Here is a 12,806-nt window from a genome sequence, read left to right on the forward strand (position 1 = left end):
AAATCCTTGCAGTGTTCCACATAACTATTGTTTTGTGGAAGGTCTTTCAGAAAGGTGGAGATTTGTTTGAACCCAGTTAATTTCCTTCATTAGACAGCTGGACAGCTAATGATATGGACATATGGACTTAAAACTGAAAGGTGCAGATGGAGAAGCAGATGTAGCTGTCTCCCATAGAGGCTGAGTAAGCACAAGGGGCGCCGTGAATGTTCTTGCCAGAGAACCTGTAATAACAAAGCATGAGCTCCCTGAAACCATGCTGGACTTTAGACTCCAAATGGAAACTAATCATTAGAGTCATTTACAACAAGCCACATCAAAAGCTGTATGATACTCAATAAGTGAATGTAATTGAAAATGCTACTGTAAATAAATATATAAGAAGATGACAGAGTGGGAGGTGGGAGGGACGTTTGAGGGGGACGGGACATCAGTATACCTATGGCTGATTCGTGTTGATATACGGTAGAAACACAATATTATAAAGCAGTTATCCTCTAGTTGAAAATAAATTCAAAGAAATAAAATTTTTAAAAAGATGATGTAATATACACAGAACGGTAGTCTGTTGGTGTAAAGACTGCTCAGACTGTTGAGTTTATTTTTCTAATTGCATGAATATCCACGTCTGTCTAATCCATAATGGTTGTCTAGTGTGTTAACTGCTCAGTCATGTCTGACTCTTTGCGGCCCCACAGACTATAGCCTGCCAGGTTGTCTGTCCATGGGATTTCCCAAGCAAGAATACTGGTGTGGGTTGCCATTCCCTTCTCCAGGGTATCTTCCTGACCCAGAAATTAAACCCAGGTCTCCCACATTGCAGGCAGGTTATAATCTGAGCCACTGGATATCCATGTCTATCTAACCCATAATGGTTGTCTAAGCAACTAATAAATATACCTCAGTTCAGTGCAGTTCAGTCGTGTCCGACTCTTTGCGACCCCATGAATCGCAGCACGCCAGGCCTCCCTGTCCATCACCAACTCCCGGAGTTCACTCAAACTCATATCCATCGAGTTGGTGATGCCATCCAGCCATCTCATCCTCTGTCATCCCCTTCTCCTCCTGCCCCCAATCTCTCCCAGCATCAGAGTCTTTTCCAATGAGTCAACTCTTCTCATGAGGTGGCCAAAGTACTGGAGTTTCAGCTTTAGCATCATTCCTTCCAAAGAACACCCAGGACTGATCTCCTTTAGAATGGACTGGTTGGATCTCCTTGCAGTCCAAGGGACTCTCAAGAGTCTTCTCCAACACCACAGTTCAAAAGCATCAATTCTTCGGGGCTCAGCTTTCTTCACAGTTCAACTCTCACATCCATACATGACTACTGGAAAAACCATAGCCTTGACTAGACGGACTTTTGTTGGCAAAGTAATGTCCCTGCTTTTCAATATGCTATCTAGGTTGGTCATAACTTTCCTTCCAAGGAGTAAGTGGTTTTTAATTTCGTGGCTGCAGTCACCATCTGCAGTGATTTTGGAGCCCCCAAAAATAAAGTCTGCCACTGTTTCCACTGTTTCCCCATCTATTTCGCATGAAGTGATGGGACCAGATGCCATGATCTTAGTTTTCTGAATGTTGAAATATACCTAGTGAAGAACATTTCATAACATGCCTTCGCTTGCACAGTCCTAAAAAATGGGATGCATCTTCCCTAAAATAAATAAAGCTATTCCAAAGTCTATTACTCAGAATCTTATTTTCTCAACACCTTTATCGAAATATAGAAGCTGATTCCAGGTATTACCAAAACCCAAGATTCAATGAACACATTCTCTTCAGGTACATGATACTGTACTCCCATTAATATTTCAGTAACTTAATAACCTTTGTAATAGAAATACTTACTTGCTGAAAAGGGATATTTGATAAATCAGTTGGCTTAATGTTCTCATTAAAAATAGAATTTTAGAATGATACATTTCAAGAGATCAGACAGGATGGAATAACCTGGGCTCAGCAGAGGAGGACTGTGTCTGACTCTGTACTCCCCACTTACCTTGTTAGTACTTAGTCAATGTCTGCATTTTATCATCACCAGGTGATTCCTATGCCTGGTCAAGCTTGAGAAGCACTGTGCTATGATTCTCTCATCTCCATTGAGTTTTTCTTCCCAGATGTTTTCAAACACACAAATAACTTGACCTGTCAACATCTCACAAGGATTTTATGAAGATTAATTTTCTGCAGATTAAGTTGTTTTTAAATTGCCTTCATGACAGGAACTATCAGCCCTAAACCAGTAAATCTAGTGAAATGTGATCCTCACTCATTAGAGGTTCTTCAATCACAACGCTTATCACTTCAAATGATGTCTTTACTGTAACTCCTAAGTAATCTACACATTTGTTATCCTTAGAAAAATGTCTAACCCTTCCAGAAATTGTTGATTTTATGGATTTCCCTGTTTTGCTAAAACAAACAGTGCAGTCCTCAGACAAGTTTAAATGTACACATAGCATCCTTCTGTGGCTGCTTCACCCTGTTAAGGCAGCTGAGCAAGATCCTGACACAGATCAGAAAACAATTCTTCCCAGCAGCAGCTCAGGCCACATTTTCCCTAGGAAACAGATTCGCACCCCCTGGCTTTTCATGCCCTTCTCTCTACCTAGAAGTGTACTCTGATTACAGGGCTCTGCTGGGAAGTAGGTACACGATGTCCTGCTTGGAAAGTGTATTTCTGAAGTAGCACAGACTTCCTGCATTACGGGCTGCCCCACTCTCATTTAATGACAATATCAGAGGGCCAGATGGCTTTGTAGGTCAATGGTTATAGTCCTCAGAATGTGTTGTGTAAAACAGATTTAAATGTTCGCCATCAAATTCTGGTCAAGGCTTCTTTTTGGTATGTCACATATTAATCCTTCCCAGTTCACTATCTTTTCTTTAAAGGTGTAAGTCACTTGTAGGGTTCAACAATCTACGCTCTCCTGTCTTAACTGACACTGCAAGTGATCTACAGAGGTCAATCAACCATCAGGGATATTGTGAGGGAATTCTTGAACTGGGTAAGGAAATAGGATTTAATGATCTCAACGGACTCCTTTAACTATAATTTCTCAACTTTGTAAGTACTTCTATGTTCATAAGGAGTAAGTATATGATTTTAACATCAACTTTTCCCTGAAATTCATTAGAGAATAAATTTTAGATGCCTTGGTAATTATACAACTAAACAATTATGCTTAATTGGCCTGGACCAAAAAATTTGAATAATTGTTCATTTAAGATCTCCATTAAAAAACTATTCAGAAGATGAGCTGATAGTCAATTTCCTTCTTTGCTTTCAAAATGCATTTAAGACTTTCAACGCTTATTATCTTTTTGGTTTTGGTTTTATGAAGCATTGCCTCCATTTATTTTCTATCTCATTAAAATTCTTATTTTACCTTTATTTCCTTTCTCCTTCTTTCCTTAGATGTATTTGTTGTTCATTTTCATTGAGTTGAATACAAAGTTCATTTATTTTCAATCTTTTTTCTCCAGTTGCCTTTAAAACAATATATTCCTCTAATAATCTTTTTTTCCATACCACAAGTTTTGAAAGAGTACTTTTATTGTTCAATTCTAAATATTTTATAATTTTCATTGAAATTTCTTATATAACTCATGAGAAAATAATCTTGTTTCCAAGGACAGCAGTGTAACAAAGTCAGAGCACTTGGTTTGAGTTTTATTGCCATATGCCAGCAATTCCAAATAATATCAGTGATAAAATACTCCAGCTTGAAACAATTTTTATTGGTCTACAGTCTATACAATTGCTATGGCTACCTCTGAGTCATAATATGTGTGTAATTTTCTGATTATTACATTGAGACAGTGAAGAGGAACTAAAAAGCCTCTTGATGAAAGTGAAAGAGTGAAAAAGTTGGCTTAAAGCTCAACATTCAGAAAACTAAGACCATGGCATCTGGTCTCATCACTTTATGGCAAATACATGGGGAAACAGTGGCTGACTTTATTTTGGGGGGGCTCCAAAATCCCTGCAGATGGTGACTGCAGCCATGAAATTAAAAGACTCCTTGGAAGGAAAGTTATGACCAACCTAGATAGCATATTAAAAAAGCAGAGACATTACTTTGCCAATAAAGGTCCGTCTAGTCAAGGCTATGGTTTTTCCTGTGGTCATGTATGGATGTGAGAGTTGAACTGTGAAGAAAGCTGAGCACAGAAGAATTAATGCTTTTGAACTGTGGTGTTGGAGAAGACTCTTGAGAGTCCCTTGGACTGCAAGGAGATCCAACCAGTCCATCCTGAAGGAGATCAGCCCTGGGATTTCTTTGGAAGGAATGATGCTAAAGCTGAAACTCCAGTACTTTGGCCACCTCATGCGAAGAGTTGACTCATTGGAAAAGACTCTGATGCTGGGAGGGATTGGGGGCAGGAGGAGAAGGGGACGACAGAGGATGAGATGGCTGGATGGCATCACCGACTCAATGGATGTGAGTTTGAGTAAATTCTGGGAGTTGGTGATGGACAGGGAGGCCTGGCGTGCTGTGATTCATGGGGCTGCAAAGAGTCAGACACGACAGAGCAACTGAACTGAACTGAACTACCTATCCTTTCATAAACACTGTATTTGTCCCATACTCAGAACTTAATTCAGAGAAACCCCATACAATCCAGTCCCAACACCCACACACCCTTGCCTTTGGAAGGTTAAATTAGTAACAGTTTTTGAATCAGTTCGTCTCCCTTGAAGAGATTTTTTTTTTTTTGGTCTTCAATATCCATTGGTCAAAGTATCCTAGTGTTTAAACAGTAGGTTCAATAAACAGTGGTAATTACAAAGATGAAGAAACAATTCACTCAGTCTTTATATGGCCACCCAGAGTTTTTGTTTGGGGTTAAATTTTAAAACAGTGAAACAGTGTGATTGAGGTGTAATCTTTTTTGTAAGTGCAAATTTTAGTGTACACATGGAAACCTTAATGAGTTTTAGTATCTTTACAATTAAAACTTTCTTTTTGAACTGTTTTAAAACTAAAGGACTGACCAAGAAAATAAAACATGACATTAATAGCACAATTTAGAAATTTTTCTTGGTGCAAAGTTTTAGATGAGGTTGATCAGAAATTAAAATAGTTGCAGTCTAAACAGAACTAAACAGTGTACAGTAAAACATTTTTTAAATTGCTCCTCCATTTTTAAATTGTGAAGAGCAGCACACAGCAGTTGTAGAGAAGACTATCAGCTATGCAGTGACAAAAATATAAGATATGCATTTACATTGAATAATCAAATTTGAAGAATGCCAGGAAAGCAACAAAAAGATGTTGGTCTTAAATGATCAAAGAAATTAAAAGAGCAATGTTCAAATGCCTTGATCATCTTCACCATAAAAGGACCTTTGTTCTAAATCAATGGATCAAATAATGTCAATGTTCACCAGCATTGAGGTATCTGTTCTCATTTTTGCAAAAGAAAAATTTTGGAGGATTTTTATCAGATTTAAAAGGAATTTATCTTGAATTAAAACTCAATAAAGCTGTTTTTTCTTTAAATAAGTGACTTTTTAATCCATCAATAGCAGGTTTTATAAATGCTCTACTTTTACACTAGGCTTTTCAGGCTTACTAGATTTCAAAATAAGCGGGAAAACAGAGCAAATGTATATTTTATTGGTATTCAGACCTATCATAGTTCAAATAAAATGGAATAGAGCAATTTATTTACTCTAATCAAATAAAACATACAAACAATTCATTTAAAGTATCTGTTTTCCCATCAAATGATTGTGTTCATGCAAATACAATCATTGCAGTCCTTCTAAGCCCATATAGTAGCACCACCTTTTATTGCAGTACTTGATGTAAATTTCATTGTCAAACATATCTGGCTTTAGCAATGTAAACATCTGCTACAAGTAAACTTTAAAAGGTAAAAGTGAATGATACTAATGAATAAATCAAAAGAGAACTGAGCATCATCACATGATAAAATTCAACAAAATATTAGATAATACTGTTTCAATAAGAACTACAACTGTTCACGAAATGGAAGCAAAAACAGAAAGTAGTGTGTAAACTCCCAAGAGTTTAAAATACTGAAGGATATAATATAAAACTTACCTCAGAAAAACAAAAGGAAATAACAAAAGCATGCAGTGAATATTAAATTTGGTTTAGAAGTTACAATAGTCTTTTTACTGCAAAGCCTTTCTAAAATGTACTGTGACGAAACTATTTCTTTTCTATTTCCCTTTATTAAAAAAAATATGTTTAATCACATAGTTGGGTCCTTTGTGGGAATTTCACATGTTATCAATTATGGAACTGTCATCCAAAAGAACTTTCATCTCTAAACTATTTTTTTCAAATGACGAAAAACATTAAATTATCTTCATGAAAATTACCATATATAAAGTCAAATAATTCCTAAACAAGTCATCATAAAAATAAATCTGCCTTAACAGAGTAAGTACAGAAGAAGTGTATACATAAGTGCTGAATATCATGGAAAAATATTCAATGAATAGGCAAAAATGTTCACATTTATCATTACTGTTGATGATTTTGTTTACTTTCTGGTTAAAATTAAGAAACAAGTTTTCACAAAGTCAGGAACATTCAGTGCCACTTGGAATTTGTCTGCAACATACAAATGAGTTATATCCCTGCAATGCAAGGCAGACGCTATTTTTACTTTTTAACATAATTAAGTTATAAAGCATCACCAACTAGATAGGACATGAGTTTGAGTGAACTCTGGGAGTTGGTGATGGACAGGGAGGCCTGGCGTGCTGCGATTCATGGGGTCGCAAAGAGTCGGACACGACTGAGCGACTGAACTGAACTGAAGTTATAAAGACCTCAAATTTCTAAAACCAGTTATAATACTGTGGCAAGGAAAACAAATTTGTTCGTATTGCTCTTATACTCTAGCTTAATCTACAAACATGAACATTTTTCCAAATGCTGTCTCAAACCATACTAATACAAAAAGAGTCTACAGAGATCTCTGTTGATTTCCACAGATTAACTGAAAAGAAGAGAAAAAAGAAACAAATACTATTTCATCTTCTCAATCTTATTAAGTTCAGCACATCAAGCAGCACTTGACACAGCAAGTTTTTTCAAGTGATCCATAAACACTTGCAAACTAACATCATCTGTGAGAATCGGCGCTCCAGACTCCTAGAAGAAAACAAAGATATTCGCTATAATCAAAAACAAAGGATAAAATGTATAAGCAAATGTGTAAAAAAAAATAGACAAGGAAATCATTTTAAGCAGAATAATGTCTATGTTCTTGTATAATAAAGAATCTGACTGGTCTTTGTCCCAGATTCCTGAGGGGGGAGACTACATCCTTGGAATTACCCGACAGCAGCATCTGTTATTCATGAGCCCTTCAGATCACACTAGAGTTTATGCTGTGAGATGAGATGACTCAGGATAGGGACCAGTCACCAAAAAGATCAACCATGTAATTAGATGGCTGGGCTTTAAGAGAGCCTGACCTCCAGGGAGGAAGGGATGGTGTGGGGGCGGTGGGGGGCTAGATTTTCAATCAATCATACAAAACAAAGGCAAAGGCAAAAAAAAAAAAAAAACCCACTGGATACCAGAGCCAAGTGGAGATTCCTATTTGAGGAATAAATACATCAATACATCAGCTGGGAGGGTGACAAACCCCGATTCCATGGGAAGAGGAATTATCACAGTTTTATAATAAAACTGTAATCATAAATATAGTGCTTTCCTGAGTTCTGTGAGTTGTTCTAGGGAATTTCCAAATCTGATGGGGGGTTGTGGGAACCCATCCTCTTATCTACCCCACCCACCCATCTCCCATCCGACCACTCTCCCTTTCTCACCACCCCCAAACATGAATTTGTAGCCAGCTGGTCGGAAACGTGGGTAACCTGGGATTCGACTTTCGGCTGGCATCTGAATAGGGTAGGTCTTGTTTGTGGACCATGTCCTTTGACTTTTGGGGTCTGCACTAACCCCAAGTGGTCAGAGTCAGATTTGTACTGCAATTCATCAATTGGCATTAAAATAGCTCCATATCCAATTTAGTCTTTCAAGTAGTAAAGTGTTCATTTGTCTTGAATGTATTGGTGCTTTTATCTCTACTAAGAAGTAAGCCTCCTTCATTGCTGCCTGTTTACTAAAATAAAATTTCAATTACATATATTTTGGCAGAACTGCCAGCTGGAAGGAAGAGAATTTATATCATGTTTTAAATAAAACACACATATATTTTCATTCAAGTCATTTTCTTTCTTTCTTTTTTTTTTTTCATTCAAGTCATTTTCATTGATTCTTGTGGGTTCTAAAGTTAGGGAAAATTCCTGACTTCTATTTTAATAAAAACTGTGTTGATGAAATGATCTTAATAATCCAATCCACTAATAATGAAATTTTATTGTAGCAAGAAAGTTTCCTGGAGTATTTTATATCTGGATTTTTAAATTCTTCACCTGATATCCACTTTCTTACTTAGAGGTATATATAAAAGCCTAAAATAAGGAAATTCAGTAATTTTCAGAAGATATCAGCAAATTAGTGGCAAACATGAGATAAGAATTCACAGCTCTTGTGGTTCTTCTCTGGCATAGCCACAGACATGCCATAACCTCTCCTGAAAAGGACAATCAATTTTATTATGTGTTTTCACAGGTGAATTCATAAGAACTTGAAAAACTACATAATGAAGGGAGACAACAGCACTGGAATTAAGAGCTTAGAGACTGGAGCCAGGCAGACTGAGCTCAAATCCTGACTCTGCCGCTTACTGCCTATATGACTTTGAAGAAGTGACTTTAGCTCTTTGAGTCTTAGTTTCCTCATTTGTAAAATACAGATAAGAACAGAACCTATTGCACACATGGCTGTCATACTGATTAAATGAGTTAAATTGTGTAAAGCAAATAGAACAATACCTGACACACGCAGGTGGCCTATAACATTAGTATCTATTTTAGAAAATCTATTCTTTTATAGGCTACATATATAGTTTTATTATATTTTATTCTATATTTTATTCTACATTCACAGTTAACATAGGAAGTAAGGTATCAAAAATGTGACTTAAACTAGTAATAAGCCAATAGCTCCTTTTTTTCTTCCTATAATTATACCTGATTTTTTTTCCACTTTACACATTCTCCACCTCAATTCACCCAATCCCAGATCTATTTCTCCTAGTAAAGACAAAATATATATGGGTTTTCTAATTTATATACTGCGACCTTATTTGAAATGATAAATACTAAATGCTCAACTCAATCTTATCAAAAATTTCCAGTTGACTGATCTCAATTTTTCAACTGTACCCTTTTTCTCTTTAACATACACCCAGGATTGGGCAGAGAGGGCCACGTTTTATATCATTTAGCATATGAAGCACTACAGCATCAGAGGCCTCCAGCACCATCACAGAAGCAGTGCTGCAGCGGCGCCCCCTTCAGGTCATCCATGGATAATACTTATACTGGACTCTCGATTTCTGACAAAAAGAAAACTAAGGTATTAGATTTCATAATTTTTAGCAAAATGCTTGGGTATCATGTTAACTCCCTAAATTTCAATCATCAATTTAGCTTAATGGTTAAAAGTTCAGATTCTGGAGTTAGAATGACCTAGGATCAAATCCAAACCCTTGTCACAGTTTATGTGACTTGGGGAAAGTTAATCTACGTAAGCATCAATTTACTCTTCTGAAAAATAAGATTAACAGTACTCACCTCACAAGTGTTTTAATAAATAAGAGTTTATGAAAATCTTAGTATAATGACTAAAACAGTGCAGATTCAGCTTATTATTATCTATAAAAATATTAACATAATTTCTCTTATAAAAGTCATATGTCAAGAAAAACCTTAGGCTCTTGGTTTCTTTCTTACTCCTAATTATCACATTTATTTAATTTTGACATTTCAAACACCATTACAAAAAAGGGATGCTTTCAAATTTAACAAAATATAAAGACTGAGAAACACTGATTTAAATACATCAGACCAAAATTTCATTGTTTTTAGACACATGAACTAATTCAACATAGACTGAAAGATCTTTGAAATAGTTTTAAACCAATCTAAAAGGAGTTGTTTGTTTTGTTTTCATAAGATTCTCTTCATAAAAGATAGGATCAAATGCCAGCTTGCCCCAAAGGTATAACTGTGACTAATTCTTCAATTTTCCTAAACCAGATGGCATTTCTGGAAAAGATTATTATATTTTCTAAAATGTAATAATGAGAAGAAATCCAAACTGCTTTTAACTGCCTCTTTGAGGAAAAAACTTTATAAAATAACCTAAGGAGAGACAGACCTGATAATGTAATTAAAACCACCATATGTAAGGATATAATTTAACCGAATGATTGAAAATATTTAAACAAGGTTTTATCAAATGAATAAAAAGAACTCCTTTAATAACAACAAAGCATATTTAAGTTTCTCCAAAGACGATGCTTTCAAAGTTGAATACATGGATGGGTGGATGGATAAATGAATGAGTGAATAAGATAAACAATACTGCATGTTTGTTCCTTGGCCTGGGATTTCCTTCTCCATCATATTCACCCAATGAAATGATCTCCCTCCTTCAGGGTCTGGCTTAAAAAATGTTAGGGCTCTTATTTATGCCTCTAATGTTCCTATTTCCAGGCAGTAATAATTAAGTTTCAGTTTAATTATTATAGGTTATATTATTATTGGTTTTCTTTCCTATCTTAAATATCTCTAGAGAGAGACTGTTTTCTCCAGTGATAACAAGGAAAACTAATAACTAATATTTACTGAGTATTACTGGGTATATCAAGTACGTGTCATTAAACTCTGTAACAGATAAGGAAAAGAAGGCATAGGAAAGTTTAGTAACTTGCAGAATTTTCAACTATCAGCCCAGAACGACACATGGATTGATGCCTTTCTACCTCAATTCACCAATCTCAGATCTAGTTCTCCTAGACCAGACAAAATACATATGGGTCTTCTAATTTATATACTGTGATCTTATTTGAAATGATAAATACTAATGCTCAACTCAATCTTATCAAAAATTTCCAGTTGATTGATCTCGATTCTTCAACTGTACCCTTTTTCTCTTTAAAAATACATCCATGATGGTTTTCCACCTCCATTTGTCCATAGCTTAAAATAATATGACCTATGTGATGGATTCATTTTGATATTTGGCAAAACTAATACAATTATGTAAAGTTTAAAAATAAAATAAAATAAAAAAAAAATAATATGACCTATAATAATTAAACTGGAACTTAATTATTACTGCCTGGAAATAGGAACATCTGTGGACCCTCCCCATAAGCCCTAGTTGGCCACAGCCCCCGCCCTCAGGCATTGGTTTCTGACACTGAGACTGAAAGCGTCTCTTATATGCAGCCAGTTTCACTCATTTGTTCACCTAGTCCTTACGGGCAATTGATAAACGACCCCTGATGAATACTGTTTTAAAGTATCCTTTAACTTCCCCCTCATATTGATTATTTACTATTTTCATTAACTCTATTTATTGGTGCTATATTTTCTATGTTCTTGTGGTTTTCTTTTCTTAAATAAGTTCCTTTTACCTTGTGGGATCCAGAACCAAAACCAATACTCAACCGACTAAAGTATAAAAGAAAGGCTAACTCATGGACATCCTGTAGCCCAAAGTTCCACATCACAGGATTATACTTGGCTTTTTGTCTCCCCCCCACTCCCTACCAAGTGGAAGATGGTGAGGGATGATATTGAAAATCTATATGTACATGTATTATGTGGAGACAAATTTTTCTCACACATGCTATGTACCCCTTGAACAATTTCCAGGAGTAAGTTCCTTTCCTTGCTATTAAAAAAAAAAAAAAAAAAAAAAAAAAACCTCCTCACTTTTCAGGACTTTTAGACCATGGACTCAATTTATCTATCTATTTCACAAAAGCTTTTAACTCCTAAAGCATCTCCACAGATTCCCCTACTCTAATCTCTGTTGTCCTGTCCAGATGTATTATAGTCAATATGTGCTAATGTTTAAGGTACTGTGGAAAGTCAAAAATGAAAGTGACACAGTTATTACCCTCAAGTAATTTATATTCTAACAGGAAAAATAAGTGCCATCAGAAATGGATGGGGAAAGAGAAGGGGAATGAAGGGTCAGGGATATTCCACAATATCCAGTCATACAATCACAGAAAAAGTTTCATGGAGTCAGTAAACTTTTAAAACTGAGCCTTGAGGGATGGCTGCTCTGTAAGTTACATGCTCAGTACACTCAGAGTGCAGTAGGAAGGCCAGTTTGATTAAAAAGACTAAATAGTAGCTAAAAGTGGGCAAAGCTATGTGGAGCACACTACAAAGGACCCTCAATAGCAATACAGAGCTTTTAGTAACTCAATAGGGGGTTATTAAAGATTTCCATGCAGTGCTTTGACTTAGAACTGTTTTAGGGAGACCACTCTGATCAGTGCCAAAATGGGAAGAAACAGCTGAAGCGGTGCCAGCAGGTAATTCCAACAGTCTATGTGAAGACTAACAGGGCCTAATCTTGATTAGCGACAGGGAAAGGAGGGAACGGCCAGGGAAAATAAGTCAATGATTAGGGGCAGAAGAGAGAAAATGTACATGACTAAAGTTCCAAGCCCTGGCAACTGAGAGAATGGTGGGCTCCTCTGTAAAAAACCTGCAAGTCAGTAAGTACAAGATGGTATGAGAGAGCTCAAGTTGGGGCATGCTGCTTATGAAATGTCTACAGGAAACTCAAGTGCTCTGCACCTGGTGGTTATAAACTCCAGTCTGCAGGTCACTGTGAAGCCAAAGCAAAGATGGAGACTTACAAGTTAGACTCAAA

General features: G+C 36.2%; 1 protein-coding gene across 2 annotated transcripts in view; it reads right to left on the bottom strand.

Moving 5' to 3' along the window:
- Positions 1-5,494: 5,494 nt before the first annotated feature.
- SEC23A (SEC23 homolog A, COPII coat complex component) overlaps positions 5,495-12,806 on the bottom strand; it is a 75,309-nt gene continuing 67,997 nt past the window's right edge. For both annotated transcript variants that reach the window (XM_070775490.1, XM_070775489.1), the window contains one exon: positions 5,495-7,139. In XM_070775490.1, the coding sequence (XP_070631591.1) occupies positions 7,050-7,139 (90 nt within the window). In that variant the 3' untranslated portion in view covers positions 5,495-7,049. The remainder of the gene's footprint in view (positions 7,140-12,806) is intronic.

This window comes from Bos indicus, chromosome 21, assembly GCF_029378745.1.
Source record: "Bos indicus isolate NIAB-ARS_2022 breed Sahiwal x Tharparkar chromosome 21, NIAB-ARS_B.indTharparkar_mat_pri_1.0, whole genome shotgun sequence".
Classification (NCBI taxonomy): Eukaryota; Metazoa; Chordata; class Mammalia; order Artiodactyla; family Bovidae; genus Bos; species Bos indicus.